Source organism: Lepidochelys olivacea, assembly GCF_965140295.1.
Source record: "Lepidochelys olivacea isolate rLepOli2 genome assembly, chromosome: 6".
NCBI classification, from domain to species: Eukaryota; Metazoa; Chordata; order Testudines; family Cheloniidae; genus Lepidochelys; species Lepidochelys olivacea.
This window is the reverse complement of record NC_140416.1, coordinates 31221652-31243761: the sequence shown is the minus strand read 5'-3', so window position 1 is coordinate 31243761 and position 22110 is coordinate 31221652. Positions and strand designations below refer to the sequence as shown.

Genomic DNA, 22110 nt, shown 5'->3' with positions numbered 1-22110 from the left:
TGAGAGCTACCAGAAATAATAATAATAATTAATAATAAATAATACAAAAGAACACCTTTACTGGGCTACCTCCTGTCTTAGGAGGCCATCCCAAGGAATACTCAAACTCATTACAATTCTGCACTTCTTTTATTTGAAGACTACATATTTGAAGCCACTAGTTTTTCTTCATTTCAGTAGTCTCTCCTGACAAGTTGAGTACAAAGAGAACTCCACCATCAAAGATGGAGGATGTTAGCATAAGGGAAGAAAAAAACCACAAGTTATTCATATAAAGTCCTGTCACATTATCTAATATTTATTTTCATTCACTTATTTCCGCACTTTCTTCCGGATTATTACCTAATTTTTGCACTCCTCACTTTGGATGCTGAATGCAATATTAACCAGGCTTTACATTTCTTTTTTCAACAGTAGGACAAGCCTGAATCAATAACTGGACATAAAACACTCTGAAGTTTGCAGAGTTTGCATGTTTCTAAATGGAGATTTGGATCTGAATTTCATTGCTGGCCTATTAAACAATCACTACTCAGAATCTAGGTTTAATATTCAGACCATGAATAGTTAAATTTTTCAGTATGACATCTCATTTCACTTATTTCAATGGGCTTTCAAAAATAGGGAGAATTTTAGAGATAATTATCCCTAAAATATTTTGTGGTTTCACCCTATCAGTATTAAGATCAGAATTCACATTACTTAAGGAAAAGTGAAAGTATTTTTAATCCCTATCTGCAAGCAGTTGGGATTTTCTGAAAACTAATAGTGCATGCAGTCACCCAAATACTGTGGGTATCAGTGTTGGCTTTGTAAATCTTGACATTTGATACCAAATGGCTAAGATAAAAAAACTCTTTGAAAGTAACAGTGTCAAAATCTCAGGAACTCACCAAGAGGAGGGTTCAAATGATCCAAAACTTAAGGTCAGTGAAATAAGTGTTTGACTGGAGCACTTGAATCTTCTTGTCAGTTGGACACATGACCAGCTGTGCTATGGATTTAGATTTTTTTTTTAATTTTGCTTTATATTTACCTTTTGTAATGTAACCAAGCATATGAATTTACTGTAGGTAGAGGAAAAGCACCACTGTGTTACTTACCCACTTCTTTGAACCATCCTTCTTACCTTATATTTATCATCCATAATCTCTATTCTCTCCCTTGCCTGAACTCTTGTCCTGTGTCTTGGTTTGTGTTTGTCTTGTCTAACTTCATGTCAGTTCATTTCAGGTACTGAGGACCCTCATCTCTCATTGACTTCAGTGCATTTCAGGTGTTCAGCACATTGCAGGATCAGGCTCTTTGTGGAAAGAAAGGATCATATGATTCATTATTATTTATTATTCAATATGTTGTGTAGTTTCGTACTGCTAGATACCTCAAAAAATAAATATTAAGACAATCTCCCTGCTCAGAGAAGTACCTTGCTCTCTGATTTTAAAGTATTCTGTAAATTTATGGTGCTACATGTGATTTTTAATATTATAATCCAAATTGGCCATAATTATTCAGTCATTGTGCTTGCTTTATCAGATTTCATGCCAGAAGATAATAATTGTTAATATATGACAACATATGTAAAAGCTGAATTGTAATAATTTCATTTCTCTTTCCGGGGGGTGGAGGGAGGGAAATGACATTTGGCATCAGCAGTTCTTTGACTGAAGTAAATACCATTTTGTGGAGCCCCAGTGCAGGCTTATATTTGGCAACACATTTTGGGAATGCCTTCCTTTCAGCTGGTGATGCTCTCAGTATCCAGCAGACGGCAGCATTCTTTATTAGGCTTTATCAATCTCTACCCCAGCAGGGAATGATGATTAAATCTAAATCAAGATTACCTGTCCTGCCAGCTGTAATATGTTAATGGATTGCAACTGTTACTGAGAGGGTAACATTTTTAAGGGGAAATAGGAAACCAAAAATGAAATTTTAGGATCTGGTGATTACAGTCTTTAGTCACTTCTTACCACTCCTATGGTAAGTTCCTCAGGGCAGGGGCTGTGTATTTTCCTATGTGCTTGTACAACTCTAAGTAAAACAGCCCTCAGTCATGAGAGTGGGGGTGTTACTGGGAATTACTGCAATACAAAAATAATGTATAATAGAGTGTACATTTTTTTCAAGAATATGGGACGCACAAAAAATACATACTTAGATGCTGGGTTTCTTCTGCCAGAAAATGTATATGGTAAATAAATCTCTGCCTAGAAGGATTACATACCATTTCTGCAGAATTCTATTGCCCTCTACTGGTTCACTGTACACAGCTGTGATTTGGTAATGCTGACTAATATAAGATGACCTTTTATGGGTTTTATGGTGAAATAACAGTAGACAAACAACATGAGGGCTCAGTGTACCACTCACATTTAAAAGGGAATACGAATCTAAATACTCTTGAGTGTTTTATTTATTTTGTATTATGTTTTTTATTTTGTATCCAAGGGTAAATGCAAAAATAAATAGTTTTCCTAACAGCAGTGAGCCAACACAGCTAGTTCTCTTTTGTGCACTATATCCCTTTACATTTATGTGTATAAATATCTGTGGCCCCAACCTTACAGATGGGAGGACCCCCATTGACTTCAACAAGCTTCCACAAGAGCACAGGGGTTTGCCTATATAGAGTCCACCATAGGATTGAAGACTATACCTATAAACACAAGTAAATATGTATGTTTGAGATACAGATATATACACACACAATATAATATGCATGTGTACCCATACACTAAAGCTCCTGCAATCTGATCTATATGGCAGGACCTCTATGCCTGAATGTAGTCCCACTGAACTTAATGGAAGTCTGTGAGGGCACACTGCAGATCTTAGTGCAGGATCAGGGCCATATAATGAGTGTGTGTGTACGTGCACGTGGAAAGTATTGGATGTGGAAAGTGAGAATAAATCTTTTTTCTGTAATATCAGTATTTTTAAAGACTATTTTAAAATGTAAAGTTGGTTGTACTCATTTTGAATAAGAGGATCCGTGAGAAGTAAATTCTAGGTATGCAAGGATATACATGAGAATGAATGAATTTACAGATAAGAGGTCCATAGTGATTTCAAAATCTACCTTTGTATTGATTATTACATAACATATAGATTTCTTAGTAATATTAGTCTGCTGAGAGAGCACAGCATACCTTGCAGGAGAAGTTAGCTCATGTTCAGAGTGTTCCTACGGCTCAAATGACATCAGACAAACAGCTTTATATCAAAGACTTATTAGTTCAGAAGCTTTGGTGAAATCCTTGAGAATTGAATGAGAATTACATATTTCATGTTTATGTTCGAGTTAATTATGAGCACATACTTCAATGAGGTAAATTATGGCAGAACATTACATGTTATTTTCTGAAGTGTTCCATTTCAAAATATCTATTCTGTGATTGTTCATAAATACATGGCATATGATCAGACATTTAAGTGCATCATTACTTGTTCTTGGAAGAAAACACAGTGTAGAAACAGAATTGTTCAGAGGACTTCAAAACTAGTCTTTCAAAAATTTGAATAGTAGTTTGCTATTCTTTGGTATGGAAGGCCCTTTCTGTCTGATATTGAAACACTACACTGGCTGTTCTGCATATTTTTATAGTTAAAAATATCAAATTGAGTATGATTGAAAGTAGTTTGCAACATGTTGTTGTCAAGGAAGTGTTGTCCTTGACTTTAGCAAAGCTTTTGACACAGTCTCCCACAGTATTCTTGCCAGCAAGTTAAAGAAGTATGGGCTGGATGAATGGACTATAAGGTGGATAAAAAGCTGGCTAGATCATCAGGCTCAACGGGAAGTGATCAATGGCTCCATGTCTAGTTGGCAGCCGGTATCAAGTGGAGTGCCCCAGGGGTTGGTCCTCGGGCCGGTTTTGTTCAATATCTTCATTAATGATCTGGAGGATGGTGTGGATTGCATCCTCAGCAAGTTTGCAGATGACACTAAACTGGGAGGAGAGGTAGATACGCTGGAGGGTAGGGATAGGATACAGAGGGACCTAGACAAACTGGAGGATTGGGCCAAAAGAAATCTGATGAGGTTCAACAAGGACAAGTGCAGAGTCCTGAACTTAGGATGGAAGAATCCCATGCACCGCTACAAACTAGGGACCGAATGGCTCGGCAGCAGTTCTGCAGAAAAGGACCTAGGAGTTACAGTGGACGAGAAGCTGGATAAGAGTCAACAGTGTGCCGTTGTTGCCAAGAAGGCCAATGGCATTTTGGGATGTATAAATAGGGGCATTGCCAGCAGATCGAGGGACGTGATCGTTCCACTCTATTCGACATTGGTGAGGCCTCATCTGGAGGACTGTGTCCAGTTTTGGGCCCCACACCACAAGAAGGATGTGGAAAAATTGGAAAGAGTCTAGCAGAGGGCAACAAAAATGATTAGGGGACTGGAACACATGACTTATGAGGAGAGGCTGAGGGAACTGGGGTTATTTAGTCTGTGGAAGAGAAGAATGAGGGGGGATTTGATAGCTGCTTTCAACTACCTGAAAGGGAGTTTGAAAGAGGATGGATCTAGATTATTCTCAGTAGTAGCAGATGACAGAACGAGGAGTAATGGTCTCAAGTTGCAGTGGGGGAGGTTTAGGTTGGATATTTGGAAAAACTTTTTCACTAGGAGGGTGGTGAAGCACTGGAATGGGTTACCTAGGGAGGTGGTGGAATCCCCTTCCTAAGAAGTTTTTAAGATGAGGCTTGACAAAGCCCTGGCTGGGATGATTTTGTTGGGGATTGGTCCTGCTTTGAGCAGGGGCTTGGACTAGATGACTTCCTGAGGTCCCTTCCAACGCTGATATGCTATGATTCTATATATTAGTTTATGTAAAATATATCTTTCAGGTGCAGAGTATCTTTTATGTGATGTTTAACAATTGTTAGTGTGGTACTTTGTACTAAACTAGATGTAAATAAGCATATCCTTCATCATCCAGACTTACTGCTGCTGTAGCTATAACAACTTCTTCGAGTGCTGGTTCCTATATATATTCCCCTATGGGTATGCACGCACTCCATGCACCGGACACCGGAGAATTATAGTAAGTATTGTGCTTTGGTCCACGCCTGTACCCCAGCTTTCCTAATGCGCCATACCAAGGCTATAAGGGGCAGTGCAGACTGACATCTCTCCAGTTGTTTCTCATGGCTGGAGTTGGAATATCCAGTGTCTAGAACTGATCCTCTTCAGCGTTTTTTCCAGTGACTATTTTTCAGAGTTTTATAAAGTTAGTTGCTATTGTTAGTAGTTCATTAGTTTAGATAGTAGTTATTTCAAAACCTCACCTGGGGAATCCTCTGATCCCCTAGTGCAGGACTTAATTATGCCCAGGCTTCCAGACATTAAGAATTGCATCTCATGCCCTCACTCCTGATGTGTCAGGGACAACTGCCAGCTCTACCTCTGTTGCCTCAGACAAGCTCATATTTCTGCTAAGTGCAGTATCTGCCATTGCTTTCCTAACCAAATGTGACAGGCATGAGAATTCCAGCTTCAGAAACACCTAATGGAACACTCCATGAGGCCCCAATCAAATCCAAGCCAGGGAGACCCCCCTGCATATCAGCCGAAACATCGATGAGTACACATTCTAGCTCAGTGTCTGACTCAGGAAAGGGAAGGACTAAAGTGAAGGACCCTTTGTCTGGGCATTCTCACTAGTATAAGGGGTACTGTCATAACCGTAAAAATAGATCGCCTCCTAGTTCTAAGAGAAAGGATCTCTCTCCACTCCATACAAGTTGGGCAAGTCCTTGCACCCAGGACACAAAGATTTAGGTTCTCCTAAATTTCATGGCAGTGATCAGAAGGCGCATATGAGCAAGGCTCCTTCAATACTGTTCCATGCACCACCATTGACACTGAATATGGTACCAACTAAAACTAAGCACCAGGACCTGATGGACCAGCCGTGATCACATGGTCAGAGGCTCCTTCACAGGCAGTATCTTCACAGCCCCAAAAGGAACCACCAATTACTAAGAGTTCCTTTACACCAACTCTGCTGGCACAAGGTAACAACCTGCAACCTTCCAAGGCTCCAGTATAATACACAACTCCAGGGGATATCTTCATCCTCCTGGAGCCGCAGTCTCCCCTGTTGTTAGGACCAACCCTCAACAGGGAGATCCTAAGACCAGGGAAAAGCCCATCTCCCAATCCATCCATTAGCTGCAGCTTCCCAACACCAGTACTGACAGCACCACCAATGGAACCAGATCGGACCTTCTCATCATTGGGAGAGTCAGACATACTGGTGGAACATCGTTCCCTCCACCAAGGGAGTTCAGCCCAGAAAGGGGATTGAGAATCTTCTACTACCCGTCTCATCCATCCAGGTTGTGACCCATCCTCAGAAACAATGTCTTGGGAATCACAACTTACATTTGAACCCTCAAATTGGCCTTACTGGGGACTATGGGACCTGTATGAATGGCATTCAGAATCCATGCTATCCAATAGGGAGTCTTTCCACCTCTCCCCTCCAAGAGGCCAATCAGAACCTCCTGAGCTTACGGAAGAGGAAAAAGGTGAACCGGATCCTTGGTACCACCAATACCAGCAAATATTTCTCCCTTCTCCCCCAATGGGGCATTTGTTCCTGCCTCACCATTTCTTTCAGTTGGCCACAGACAGTTTCAAGAGCTGCTTCAGAGAGTAGCAGAAGAGCTTCAAATCCCTTTAGATGAGGTCCAGGACTCTCAACGCAAGCTTGTGTACATTCTACCACCTATGGGATCTAGCCGACTTGCACTCCCAGTCAACGAGGCCATACTGGAACCTGCAAGAACTGTGTGGAATGCACCAGCAACCTGTGCTTCTACCCCTAAGAAGACAGAAAAGCAGTATTTTGCCCCAGCTAAGCAAGCAGAGTTCTTGTTCTCCAATCCTGTCCCACACTCCCTAGTCATCCATTAGCCATGGAAAAGTTGAGATAACAATATGCAAGAGCTGCCCTTGCAGATAAGGATGCCAAGAGTTTAGACCTTATGGTGAGAAAGGTATTTATTTCCACCAGCCTCTAATTTAGAATTTCCAACTAACAGGCCCTCGTGGCAAACGGACAATTACCTGTAAATGGGCACTCACCTCTTGAGTGCCTCCGAGCAGCTGGGTGCTGTATCACAGTCCTTTTCGTGGCCCCGGTCTCACCCTGGGGGCTGCCAGCTAAACCACAAAGTCCAAATGAATCCCTTCTGTGGTATTAGTCCGTTTGACTTGGTAGGGTCTTAAACCTCAGTTCTAGGCCTTTTAAATTCAGCCTTTTGTTTGGGCTCCCATATAAGCCCTCTCCCCTTCTTGGGGTTTGTGCCACTTTACCCATGGCTGATAGGGGAACTGAGACCCACCCACTACTTTGGGTTCCAAGCCTTGGATCCTATACACAGCAGTCCACATACTGCTTGCTTGAATCCTTTGCTGATATTTCCCTGGTGGTCTTCATACCGGGCCCTTTTAACTCCAGCCCTCTCTCAGGGCCAGTGTCTTCTGGTTATTCTCTCTCTACAATCCCAGCTATGTAAGTTCAGCCAGCTATAGATCTGTCTAATAGTTGGCTCTTTGGCCCAAGAGGAGAACCCTTCTTCACTCCTCTGGTGCCAGCCAGAAACTCACCTGCTAAGGCCAGGCAGCTCCTTTTTTTGTGGTCCAGCAGGACCCTGATTGGCTGTTCCTAGCGCTTCTGGCCCTTGGAGGACCAGGTCTCTTGTGGTTTTCAAAATGGCTGCTCAGAAGAGTCCTCTCTAAGCAAACCTGGAGGACCCATCTTCAGTGCTGTTTTCCTCTCAACCCATTGGTTCTTGGGACACAGTGAGTAGAACCACAGGGCCCTCAGGATGGAGCCTCAAAGGCCAAATGTACTCCATCAAATTACTCCAGGAGAATAGGCTTCAATTTCAAACCCATGATTTTTATTTGGAAATCTGATATTTTGCTAATATGTTGGTTATTTGAAATTACATGATTGCATTTCTTACTCTGAAATACAAAAACTACAGAATAAACTTTACATAGATGAAGGAATATCCTAACACTTCTTCGATGATCCATTATTCATACTGAATGGCTTTAGAATATCAGTAATAAAAAGTGAAAGATTACATACTGTTTGGCAGCTAAGCTATATTTTGTATTAAAAAATTATTCTTTAAAGATATCATCATCACAGGATTTTCACTCGTGAGTCTTGCCTCCAGTGCAACACAAGCAGGCCCTATCTTGTACTGGCAGATCGAGACTCTAGAACGAGAATCATCCTTTGAGATGATATCTTCAAAGCAAAATTACATGTAGGTAATTTTTCTTTTTCCCGTGTTATGATAGATCTGAAGGGATACATTGCAATGGATCTTATGTGACTACAGCTTTTAAAGTAAACAAAACTCCAAATAGATAGATAGATAAAGTGTACTGAGCCTGCATATTCCACTGTTGTAAAAATATATCAATATACACATTGATGATTATTTTAACTGATATTCTTATTTCTGTGCTTTCAGAAACTGGCACCTGGAGTTAGTCAGTTTGCTTACACCTGTGTACAAGACCACTCTATATGGGCTAACCAACAGTTTTGGGAAACCACATTTTATAGTGATGTGCAAAATCAAGTTCGTTCCTTGTATCTCACAGCTAGGGAAGACAATCATACAATACGTTTGAAACAAAAGGTAAGAGAATATATAAAATAAATGAAGTGCAAAAAATCTATGTTACTGCAGTGTAGTGGCTGACATTTTACATGCAACAAAAGTCATGAAGATGTAAGTTTATGGCTCTCACCAGTTCTACAAATGTAGTGTTTTCTTGTTACTATTTCCACATTAAATAGATATATGTTATTAACTTTGTTCTGTAATCTGCATCTGAAATTTATCTAAGTTATGGGGGCAAAGTTGTGAAATATAACTTGTGGACATACTTTACAGTATATTGCCCTTGATTTATGTGCAGATTAATGACAAATAATAAAACTTTAATTTTTTTTTTTTTACCCACTGATACCCAAAGGTCTCCATCACAGGGAGTTATTCCTGGGTATGAAGGAAAGTTCTGAATTTCATTGCTGTCTCAACTTTAACATTCCACTAAAATATATTTTCCTTTAATTTCCTAAGCAAAAAAAAATCCTTTTAGTGACTTTATAGTATGCAAACTTTATATTGCATTTCAGAGACATTTTGCTAAGCAGGAAAACAGCTTTTAGCCTTGTTGATTAATCAGCACTCAGCTCCCTTAACTTTAGATCATTTATATCTCCCAAACAACATAATTTACTGTCACAGCTGGGGGAAAGTGTTTCTGTAATGGAGGAATGGATGAATGATGTGCGCATTCAGAAAATACTAAAATAAGAATGTTCCACCAAGCTGTGTATCATCATGCCAGGTGTGATCTACTGGACCATCCCTATCCTCTTCTGTTATGTGAGCTTCCCAGAACCATCATCCCTAATCATGTGATTTGAGAGATAAGTACTACCAAGGATGTATGATGAGAAGAGAGAGAGTTGCAGAGTATAGATCCACATAACTATATGGGCTTGGGAAGAGTGAGATGCAGAGAATGCACCCTCAGTCATGTGGTTTGTCAGGGGGATGGGAAAAGTTGCTGAATGAGGAAGTCCCCTGTCCACTTGTGGTGTGTGGAAAGCTGCGGAGGGAAGGAAATTACTGTAGGGGAGGAAACACAGGCAGACACCCATATTCACATTCCCAAATAATGTATAATTGTACTGAAAATTACTTGTAAAAATGTTTCCACATTGAATAGATCCCTGCTATTTTAATTCTTTATCACCAGCTAAATGAGGATACATGATATCAGCTACCAGATGTCTTTATTTGAATTTCCTCGGGCTATCATATAGTTAGCCGACATGCCATCTACCATGTTTACAGAAAGCAAATGCTTGAATTGGAATCGAGCATGTGAAAACATGAACATTTAAGCTGTGCTATAAATTATGTATATCCACACAAGCCTCACCTGAACACCATAGGACTTTGGACAAAATCATCTGTGTCAGGCAATTAGGGTATGTCTACACTACGAAATTAGGTCAATTTTATAGAAGTCGATTTTTAGAAATCGATTTTATACAGTCGATTGCGTATGTCCACACTAAGTGCATTAAGTCAGCGGAGTGCATCCTCACTACCGTGGCTAGCATCGACTTAGCTATCCCACAGGTCCCGCAGTCTCTGCCGGCCATTGGAATTCTGAGTTAAGCTCCCAATGCCTGGTGGGGCAAAAACATTGTCGCGGGTGGTTTTTCATACATGTCGTCAGTTGCCCCTCCCTCTGTGAAAGGAACAGCAATCGTTTCGCGCCTTTTTTCTGCGCAGACGCCATACCACGGCAAGCGTGCAGCCTGCTCAGCTCAGCTCAGCTCACCGATACCGCCGCTGTTGTGTCGTGGGTGCTGCTGGCAGCAGACGGTGCAGTAGGACTGCTAACCGTCGTCATACACCGCTTCCGCTGCAACTCTGCTCTGCTGCTATTGTCTCAATAGCGAATTTCTCCATGTTGTCTGTCATGGGCTCCCGGGTACGTGAAGGTCATAGTGGATGGCTTTGCTGCAGTGGGATTCCCTAACTGTGGTGGGCCGATAGACGGAAACATATCCCTATCTTGGGACAGGACCACCTTGGCAGCCAGTACATAAACCACAAGGGGTACTTTTCAGTGGTGCTGCAAGCACTGGTGGATCACAAGGGACGTTTCACCGACATCAATGTGGGATGGCCGGGAAAGGTACATGATGCTCACATCTTCAGGAACTCTGGTTTGTTTGAACAGCTGTAGGAAGGGACTTATTTCCCAGACCAGAAAATAACCGTTGGGGATGTTGAAATGCCTATAGTTATCCTTGGGGACCTAGCCTACCCCTTAATTCCATGGTTCATGAAGCCATACACAGGCAGCCTGGACAGTAGTAAGGAGCAGTTTAACTATAGCCTGAGGAAGTGCAGAATGGTGGTAGAATGTGCATTTGGACATTTAAAAACGCTCTGGCGCAGTTTACTGACTCAGTTAGGCCTCAGCAAAACCAATATTCCCATTATTATTGCTGTTTGCTGTGTGCTCCACAATATCTGTGAGGGTAAGAGGGAGACATTTATGGCAGGGTGGGAGGTTGAGGCAAATCGCCTGGCCACTAATTACACGCAGCCAGACACCAGGGCAATTAGAAGAGTACAGCAGGGCGTGCTGCGCATCAGAGAAGCTTTGAAAACCAGGTTCATGACTGGCCAGGCTACAGTGTGACAGTTCTGTTTGTTTCTTCTTGATGAAAACCCATCACCTTGGTTCACTCTATTTCCCTATAAGCCAACCGCCCTCCCCAATTCTATCACCGCTTGCAGAGGCAATAAAATCATTGTTGTTTCAAAATCATGCATTCTTTATTAATTCATCACACAAATAGGGGAATAACTGCCAAGGTAGCCCAGGAGGGGTGTGGGAGGAGGGAAGGGCAAGGCCACGGCCACACTGCACTTCAAAACCTATTGAATTCCAGCCTTCTGTTGCTTGGGCAGTCCTCTGGGGTGGAGTGGTTAGGTGCCCGGAGGCACCCCCCCTCGTTCTTGGGCATCTGGCTGAGGAGGCTATGGAACTTGGGGAGGAGGGTGGGTGATTACACAGGGGCTGCAGCGGTTGTCTGTGCTCCTGCTGCCTTTCCTGCAGCTCCACCAGACGCTGGAGCATATCAGTTTGATCCCCCAGAAGCCTCAGCATTGCATCCTCTCATCGCACTGCTGCCACCTCTCATCTTGCTCCCGGAGATGATAGGGGGAGCATTGAAACATTTGCAGCTGTGGGAGGGAAAAAAAGGGAGAGTAGTATTTAAAAAGCCACATTTTAGAGAACGATGGGTAGACTCTTTCACGGTGAACCAAGCTGTTAACATTACATAGCACATGTGCTTTCAGTACAAGGTCGCATTTTGCCTCTTATATTGAGGGCCTGCCGGTTTGGTGTAAGAGATCACACACGCAGAGCCAGGCAACAGAATTCGGCTTGCAGGCAGCCATGGTAAGCCAAAGTCTTTCGGCTTCTTCAACCTTCATAACATGTGGGAATGGTTTCAAACAAGAGCGCCCTCCTTTCCAATACCAAGCACCCGTTGGGTTGGCCATTTAAAAGGAAGGGCTGCGGTTTTCGGGGTAATGTGCAGCACAAACCCAACTAAACCCCACACCTACCCAATTCTCTGGGATGATCACTCTCTTGAGGATAACACAGAGAGATAAAGAACGGATGTTGCTTGAATGCCAGCAAACACCAGGACCATATGCTGCCATGCTTTGTTATGCAATGATTCCAGACTACGTGCTACTGGGCTGGTGTGGTAAAGTGTCCTACCATGGAGGACACAATAAGGCTGCCCTCCCAGAAACCTTTTACAAAGGCTTTTGGAGGACCTCCAGGAGAGCTTAATGGAGATGTCCCTGGAGGATTTCTGCTCCATCCCCAAACACGTTAACTGACTTTTCAGCAGTAGGTGTACTGGCCACAAATGCATCCCAAGTCTTCAGGGCAAATTAATCATTAAACATGCTTGCTTTTAAACCATATATTATATTTACAAACGTACACTCACTAGAGGTGCCTTCTCCAGCTTCATGGTCCGGGAGCCTGCCTTGGGAGGGTTGGGAGGGTATTGGCTCCAGGGTGATAAACAGTTCTTGGTGGTCTGGGAGACGGTTTCTCCTCTTGCCTGCTGTGCCCTATCCTCCTCCTCCTCCTCATCATCTTCCTCATCCCCAAAATCCTCATCCGTGTTGCATGAGACTCCCCCCTTGCAGTTGTCCACGGACAGGGGTGGGATAGTGGTACGGCCTCCTCCTAGAATTGCATGCAGCTCATCATAGAAATGGCATATCTGGGGCTCTGACCCGGAATGGCCATTTGCCTCTCTGGTTTTTTGGTAGGCTTGCCTGAGCTCCTTAATTTTCATGTGGCACTGCTGTGGGTTCCTGTTGTAGCCTCTGTCCATCATGCCCTTGGAGATTTTTGCAAATATTTTGGCATTTCATCTTTTGGAACAGGGTTCTGATAGCACGGATTCATCTCCCATACAGCAATCAGATCCAGTTCCTCCCGTTCGGTCCATGCTGGAGCTCTTTTGCGATTCTGGGACTCCATGGTCACCTGTGGTGCTGAGCTCTGCATGGTCACCTGTGCTGATGAGCTCGCCACGCTGACCAAACAGGAAATTAAATTCAAAAGATCCCGGGGCTTTTCTTGTCTACCTGGCTAGTGCATCTGAGTTGAAAGTGCTGTCCACAGTGGTCACAGTGGAGCACTCTGGGATAACTCCTGGAGGCCAAGACCGTCGAATTGCATCCACACTACCCCAAATTCGACCCGGCGATGTCGATTTCAGCGCTAATCCCCTCATCGGGGAGGAGTACAGAAATCGATTTTAGAGCCCTTTAAGTCAACAAAAATGGCTTCGTCATGTGGACGGGTGCAGGGTTAAATTGATCAAACGCTGCTAAATTTGACTTAAACTCGTAGTGTAGACCAGGGCTTAGCTGCATCTTATTTCTCCATCCAAATAAAGCTTGATCTCTGCCTGAGTTTGACTCTGCAAGATGAAAAGAACAGCTATATAATAGAATGTGAAACCCAACTCAGCAAAAAATGAATACACAAAGATGGTATGGGCGAGAAAACACTAGAACTGAATCAAACTATTAAATTGAACTTGGCTATACTATGCTATTTGCATTATTTCAGTACAATACCTTCATCCTTTTAAGGGTGCAATCCTTAAATCCTATTACAAGTAGATATAATTGTTAGATTATTTTTTTTTACATTTTACATAATGAAATGAAATTCCAACACTTTGGAATTAATGTGAATATCTCTTTTCTTAATGTTAATAATATAACTCTATCATCTATTGTTTTTATGTGGCAATATTTATTCTAGGAGAAAAATTCTGTAGGTCTGGACCAGGAGAAAACAGCTATGGACCTGGCTGCTGAGCAGTTGCGTTTATGGCCAACACTCAATAAAGAAACTCAGCAGGAGCTAATACAGAATGAGGAAAGTACAGTTTTCAGTCAGGCAATTCATTTTGCTAACCTCATGGTCTACCTGCTAGTGCCACTGGACACAAGTAAAAACAAACTATTGAGAACATCAGCTACAGGAGACTGGGAGAGTGGAAGCAACAGCATTGTCACAAATAGGTACGTAAATAAAGACATGGTTTGGCAGTAAACAATTGTGGGATGTAACTCGGTCCTTTTAATAAAAATACTGTATTAATTATAAAAATGAAACACAGGAGCACTTTACAATAATGAAAGTTCATTGTCCTATGTTAATGTTTGTAACAATGTAAAAGTAAGGAACTTTGGAATTGTAATTCCTGCTGATATTCTTTCTAACCTTCTGTTCAGTTTGCAGTGCTCTGTATTCTTAATACCAGTAATATCAACATAATGTTTTAATATCATCCAAAAAGTGCCATTTTCTCCTTTGACACAATCCTTACTTCTCTAAGCAGTTTCAGAGTATTGAGGTATTAAAAACATTATGCCAGCAAAGCAATATTTCCTTTGGTAGTAATTAAGGCTGTAAGGCAATTCAGTAGTGGATGATGTGACCATTCTGTGCATTTTGTACGTTAGCCTAAGGTCTTAATCCTGCAAACTGCTCTAAATACACAAAGTCCTGGTGAAGTGAGTGAAGTTCTATGCAAGCACAGGGATCCACCTGTGTAGAGCACCTTGCTGGTCTAAATTTGTAAAACATTTTATGACCTTTCCAGTAACAGGTGTTATGTAAACTATTGTTCATGGAGCATATAAAACTCTGCAAGAAATAAAGGGAATGTGATATAACAAGGCTCACCCTGCTCTCAAGTACCTAAAACATTGTTTTCAAATAATCTCAAAGGCATCAGAGAAATTCTACTGTGTGCACCTCTTCTTTTAACTGATTCAAGAGCAATATATTAAGGAGTCCAGAAGCTTAGCATGGTCATTCTCATGTAACATACTTTTTCATTTGTATTGAGGAATAAGGAAGAAAACTCCTTCCCTGTGCCTTTAGTACCAACATAAACAAAATCATATCATCTAGAATTAGCAATTAGCTCGTTAGTTATAATAGATTTGGGGGTCAGGAGTAGCCATTAGTGACAGGGAACACTGAAAATACATTAAATACCTAGGTATTTATTTAAAGTGCTCTCACCCTTACTCTCTTTTCTTCCTTTCTTTGAATTGATCAAAATTTGACCAAAAGAGTAATAATTATTAAATTGCCTTTTTGCTAGGAAATATTGGAAATGATTCCATGTACATTTAAATGGACTTTAAGAAGTAGGGCATTGGCAAAATTCATATTGTCTTCAACAGGACTAGGAGAAGACCAGTAACATTTTCTATAATAGTGAAATAGAAGTGTAGATTGATATTTTGCTGGCTGTGGAAATCATGTAACTTGCAATCATTTAAGAAATTCACAATCAGTTTTACATTCATCATCCAGTCTGGAAATATTTGTTGGTGTCTCTGTTGTTTATTCTGTAAAATGCCCAAACCAACAAAACCATGTTCTCTTCTCAAGTATCATTATAAATATGACAACACTTTCAAATGTTTTTGTTTAATAACTAGAGATCGTGAGAGACTAGGAGTGTCACAGATTAGAGCTCTTGAATGATCCAAAGGCTGAAACATAAGTAGTTATTGCACGATGTCTTTCCATTATCATCCTCTCATACTTCAGTGAGATTATTTAAATCTATATGCAGTACTTGTCCTTTGGGCATTGTTTAAATGATTGCTAATTGTGTGGTAAGTATGTGGTAGTTTGATACTAAAGGATATAAAGCTGAATGGCAACTCCATGTTACTGCTGAAGAGAATGTACAGTTTTACTTTGAAATTTGTATAGTTGCTTACAGTCTACATAGAAATTTTAAGTTCAGTTTTCATTCTTATTTTTTCACTTACCCTACCTTCCTTTTCTTCTTAACTCCTTGGAACAGCTACGAAATACAAATTATTTGAATTATTATTTTGCATGCCATTTCTTGGAGAAGGCAACCGTCTCACATATAAGGGATCCTTTGCTACCACTTAAAATGACATGCATTTCATAGGACAGTCAGACTGTTGATAAATTAGGACACTTAGTATTATCATTTTAGACAAAGGAGTTCTTTTTATGTTGAAAACCAGCTTCCATTATCTTCACTTGCAGTTTTGAATACTCAGCCCTTCTACAAATTAAGCCGCTACTCTCTCAAGTTGTGAGGAACACAGTTAGTGACCACCAGTGAAACGTTTGGTGTAAGTGACTTGCCTAGCATCTCACACGAACTGTATAGCAACGTCAGAGGTGGAATCCAATTCTCCAGGGTAGTAGTCAACTGTCTGTACCAGGAGACCATTCTTTCTCTTCCTGCAATCCCTTGCCTTAGTCAGTACACACTTTCCAACTTCCACAACAACTAAGTCTGGGGTCCTACAAACAGCCTCACTCACTACACAACCCTGATTAATTACCTGAGCACCATCTATTCTATGACTGAATGAGGCAGGAGTCCTATGGAAAAAACAATATATGATTAAAGAATGTAATTCATATGCACAAGGGAAGTGAATTAAGTTTCCACCTTCATTCTGGCACTTCATAATTTCTGAATATTTGACTTTGCAACCTAATTGTTCTTTGAATGTAGGGTTTTTTTAAATGTAATTTATTGTTGTTCTTTGAGTAGTGTCTGTATGGGCGCTCCACTCTAGGTGCATATGCGCCTCAGATTGGAGATTTTAGGTAGCAGTGCCATTCAGCCTATGCATGCACCCATGCAGCCGCACGCTCTGCACCATGTCTATATAGAGCTGTGTAGGTGAACCGCCATCAGTTCCTTCTCAGCCACCTCAGCAATGTCCAAGTTGAACTTACCTCAACTGTATTTTTTCTTTTATCTACTAATTAGTTAATGTTAGTCCTTAGTGTTAGCTTTGTATTAGTTAGTTGTAATTATTATTTTTTTTAATTAAAAATTATAGAGCGAGAGAGAGAGTTAGTTAGTTAGTTACAGTGTAAGGACCATTGTCCTTTCACCTTTTTTTGCCTCTCAGGGGAACTGGGAGGGCATGCCCTCCCAGTTCCCCTGTTTGGAAATGCTGACTTTCATGCAGGAAAGCCATCCTGGTGAGTGACAGGCACTCCTGGCATGTCCATAGCCTTGGGGAGTCACACATTCCCCAAAAGTGTAATTCCTGCTTGGCATTATAATTAAGAGCAAGAAAGAACTGGGAACCTAAGTTATGTCTCTTCATGATGGAGAGTTCTCTCCGACCAGCTTCTGACCCCACCCTGTACAATGATCTCCAAGCAAGTCAGCTGCCTCAGCCTCCTCAATGTAGCACTCCCCTTGAGCATTGAAAATTCATCTCTGGGATCCTCTGAAAAGGACTGTAGGAAGCAGTCTTCAAGCCCTCTAGGTAGAAAATCTACCTCAAAGAGATGGTCTCTGGTTCAGACAACCATTTTGACACCTGCTGGTCTCCAGCTTGGTACCCACATGGCTGCAGGTTCTTCAGGTACCATGAGCACCAGCAAGGCCAAGGTCTTGGGGTTCTAGCTCCAGAAGATCAGTACTGTCTGTTGTTTGGAACAGCAGAAAGAAGATCATCAGCTCTTCTGGTACTGACAGAGTCTACCAAGCCCTCAGTACCTAGCACTTTGGCACTGCAGAAGACCAGACAACACCTACTGGTCAATCATCGTAGTGCATAAGACCTTCAGTACCATCTACTCTCTCTGCCACAGTTACTTCTGCCAGGCTGCCTTTTTGGCACCAACCAATGTTTCAGTACTGCAAGAGTTTTGATTCCCGGGGGACCTGGCAGTAACACAAACATCTGAATCTCCTTGTTTGGCACCAGCCCATCTCGGTATTGAGGACCTCTTGATCTCTGGAAATTTGTCTGGTACCAATGGAGTCTACACCTATCTCTAAGGCTGTCCCTCCCTGACGAAGTGACATTGAGGAAGATGATGGGGACTTCTCATCAGTCTCCCAGATTTCTGTCCATGGCTCTCCTTTCCATTATCAAGGGACCTTCTTTCCTGAGGGAATCAGAACATCTTCTTGAGAGACATCCTCATACTCCATCCCACTGATATGGACACCCTTGGGTGCCTCCCACCCATGCCATATGCACTATCTCATTGGCTGTACTGGGACCCTTGCGCAGATTAACTACAACAATTCTCCAGGGCCCCTAGTATTTCTCACTGGGAGAAGGGCAGATAATCCCCACCAGCCTCTGTCTCTAGGGTGCCTGATCCACAGGAAGAGACCTTTGAGGAGCAGGAAGTGAGTGGACAAGGAGGTCACTCCAACAACTAATATCTCTTCCTTATCCCCAGATAACATCATTATGCCTCCTGCCTCCTCCAGCATCCCTCGCTGATTATTTCAAACAGTTCTAGGACCTCATTAAAAGTATAGCAGACTCCTTGCAAATTCTACTTGAGGAGGTTAAGGAGTTACAGTGTAAACTGCTTGACATGCTGCCTACATCATCATCTGCCCACATTGTGCTGCCTATTAATGAGGCTCTGATAGACCCTTCAGAAATAATTTGGCATACCCCAACCACAATACAGCTTACCGGGGAATGAGTGACAGGGGATGGATCACTTGATGATTTCCTGTTCTGTCCATTCCCTCTGGGGCACCTGGCACTGGCCACTGTCGGAAGACAGGATACTGGGCTAGATGGACCTTTGTTCTGACCCAGTAGGGCCATTCTTATGTTAGCTGTAAGAGGGTGGACAAAAATATGTTCTCTCTAAGGATTCTGAATTTTTATTTTCGCATCCCTCCCACAACACCTTTGTGGTTAACACTGTAAACAAATGTGGAAGACAGCACCACCCTACATCAGCACCATATGACAAAGACCAAAATCATCTTGACTTATTTGGCCAAAAATCATGTTCGTGGGGTACTCTACAATTTAAGATCACCGCCTACCCAGCCCTCATGGTGAAATACTAATTATTTGAAGTTTAATTCCTTTATTGAGCATCTTCCATCAGAGCAGCCGGAACAATTTTAGGCAATCATTGCAGAGGGTCAGCTGCTGGCCAGGACATCACTGCAGGCCTCTCTGGGTGCCACTGATACAGCTGCTTATTCTATTTCCACAGTGGTAGTAATGAGGAGGGCCTCCTGGCTGCAGCTCTCGGGGCTTCCAGGGAAATCCCAAAATACAATTGAGGATCTTCCCTTTGATGGATTGAAGCTGTTTGTGAAAAAGACAGACAAGTCTCTGCATACCTTGAAAAACTCAGGATCAACTTGTGTTCTCTGCAAATGTACACCTTTTCACAAAAAAGAGAGTTTAGAAAGTCCCAGACAGCACAGAGGTCTTGTCCCACTCTGTTTCTTGCCTCACAGGTACCTTACAGACTCCAGCGTAAGAGACAATAGTTCCAAAAGAAGAGACCACCTATTTCTCAGGCATTGACCTGACAACCCACAATTTTGGCACACTAATTTTGACAGGGTGGTCGAGGTGTTCAGTTACCATCCCAATTCATACCTACTTCAACAATCCGCATGTCTCCCTCACTTTGGTGACCACCTCTCTCACTTCTGCTGAGCTTGGGAACATATCCCTATGGACATGGGGGTTTTGGAGACATTTCAACAGAACACTCCATCCATTTTACTTCCCTGCTTCCCCATCCCTCTTCAGGGACCCCTCTCACAAGCACCTCCTATGACAGGAAATAGACTCCCTCCTGAATTTGGGTGCTATAGAACCAGTATCTATGTAATACAGAGTGACGGAGTTTTATTCCAGGTACTTCCTGGTTCCAAAAAAGAATTGTGGCTGGAAACCCTTTGTGGATCTAAGATTACTCAACAGATTTGCAGATTCAGAATTCAAGATGGTAATTCTTGCAGCAATAATTCCATCATTGGACAAAGGGGATTGGTTCTCAGCCCTTGACCTACATACTTTCATGTAGCGATTCACCCCTTCCACAGACGCTTCCTACGCTTTGCTCTCGGTCAAGAGTATTTTTAATACAGGGCTTTCCCATTCGGTCTCTCCTCTGCGCCCAAAGTGTTCTTAAAATTTCTCTCAGTGATGGCTCCTCGTGTTCACAGACAAGGAATTTTGATTTTCCCATACCTTGCTCAAGGGACTCTCCTACAGTGAAGTCTCAGAGGGCCCTAGACCTATTTCTCAGACTCCGACTATAATTAAACATCCAAAAGTCCACCTTAATCCCAGTGCAAAGTTTGAAGTTCATAGACGTTTACCTCAGTGTGGTAGTGGCCAAAGCATATCTCCCTTCACGCAGGTTCAAAGCCCTAGCCAATTTAGTCACTACAGTCCAGATCAGCCCCCAAACATCAGCTAGAGATTGTCTCCATAGGACACGTGGCAGCTGATGCCTTTGTGATAAGGCACATGAGCTGCCTTCAGGGGTGGCTCAGAACTGTTTATTCACCAATCAGAGTTTGAATGAATTACTCTTGATGTCCTTGGCCATGAAAAAAATTCTTTAACTGGTGGAAGAACCCTCACAATTTTGTGCATGGGTCCCCTTTTCTCAATCATCTCCAACGTCAATAATAACAAAGGACACATCTCTTTTGGGATGGGAAGCCCATCTAAACATTCACTGCTCAAGGCAGGAGGTAACCTCTTGAGTCCATGCTACACATCAACTTACTGGAACTCAGAACAGTCAGAAATGCCTGTCTCCATTTTCTTCCACTGATCAGGACAAATACGTGAAGATCATGACAGACAACATGTCATGCATGTTTTATATCAACCATCAATGGAGAGCGAGATCATCTTCCATCTGCTCTGGAGCAGTGAGGCTTTGGAATTAGTGCATTCAAAATCAGATCAGCATCTCAGCAGCTTACTTCCCTGGCATGCAAAACATTACAGCAGATACCCTCGGTAGACACTTCTCACAGGATCACAAATGGGAGATAGAGCGCATTACACTCCACTGCATATTTTGATTTTGGGACATCACGCAGAAGACTTGTTCACCACAGCCAAGAACAAGAAACACTCAAGAAACAGACTGTCCCTATGGGTGCTCCACTACCTTCTCTTATCTCCTCTGCTTCAGAGTTCTTTGTGATGGAACTTGGCGGGAGAAAAGGAACTGAGGGTAGTTCACCTGCACAGCTCTGTACGGCTATGGTGCAGAGCATGGGACTGTATGGGATGCATGTGTGGACTAAACAGGCATTGCTACCTAAAATCTCTGATCTGAGGCTCATGAGATGCATACACACCTAGAGTGGAGCACACGCGGAGACGCACATCTTGAAGAACCACAGTTACTGCACAGGATGAGTAACCTTCTCTTTGTTGAGCATGGATTACAGATTGTGTGAATGATGCTAAGTATAATGAAGAGGAGACGTGGGACCAGACTTCAAGGATTTTCCCTTCTAAGGAACTGTTCCTGTCTATACTAGACTTTTTAGGAAAGTTTTCTACTTCTTTATTTATTACCAGTGCAGCTCCAACAGTGGGAGTGCTGTTGTAGACATGGCACCAGCATACACCGGTGTTTATATTGTTAGTATCTGAAACTGTGCTTGAAGTGTAGAGGCAAAGTGGACTATATATTTAGCTACACTGAATACATCAGACTTATTAGACAAAAATTATACGGTAGTTATTCTCTGTGTATTATGATTAGGTAACTGGATATTTTACACTAGCGTTTTTTTTTTTTCCTTTTCTTCTGTAGTATTGCCGGCAGTGTTGCAGAGAGCTATGACACTGAAAGTGGGTTTGAAGACTCTGAGAACAATGATATTGCCAATGCAGTTGTGCGCTTCATCACCAGGTTTATAGACAAAGTTTGTACAGAGAGTGGAGTTACACAGGATCACATCAAGAGCCTTCATTGCATGATACCAGGTAAGAACTGGTTTAAAAAAAAATGTAAATTCACAAAATTGTCACTTCTTTCTCTGGGGAGCTGATATTTTCCAGTAGAAGTGTATTTTTGGTTTGTTGTTTTCAGTATAGTTTAAGGGTTTGTTTCCTAGA

The 22110-nt window shown here is 42.1% G+C and overlaps 1 protein-coding gene across 5 annotated transcripts in view; it reads left to right on the top strand.

Moving 5' to 3' along the window:
• The window catches only part of SBF2 (SET binding factor 2), a 555237-nt gene that overhangs the window by 436803 nt on the left and 96324 nt on the right, over positions 1-22110 (top strand). For all 5 annotated transcript variants that reach the window (XM_084630065.1, XM_084630064.1, XM_084630063.1 and 2 more), the window contains exons 18-20: positions 8509-8679; positions 13955-14217; positions 21806-21978. In XM_084630065.1, coding sequence (XP_084486191.1) covers positions 8509-8679; positions 13955-14217; positions 21806-21978 — 607 coding nt within the window. The remainder of the gene's footprint in view (positions 1-8508; positions 8680-13954; positions 14218-21805; positions 21979-22110) is intronic.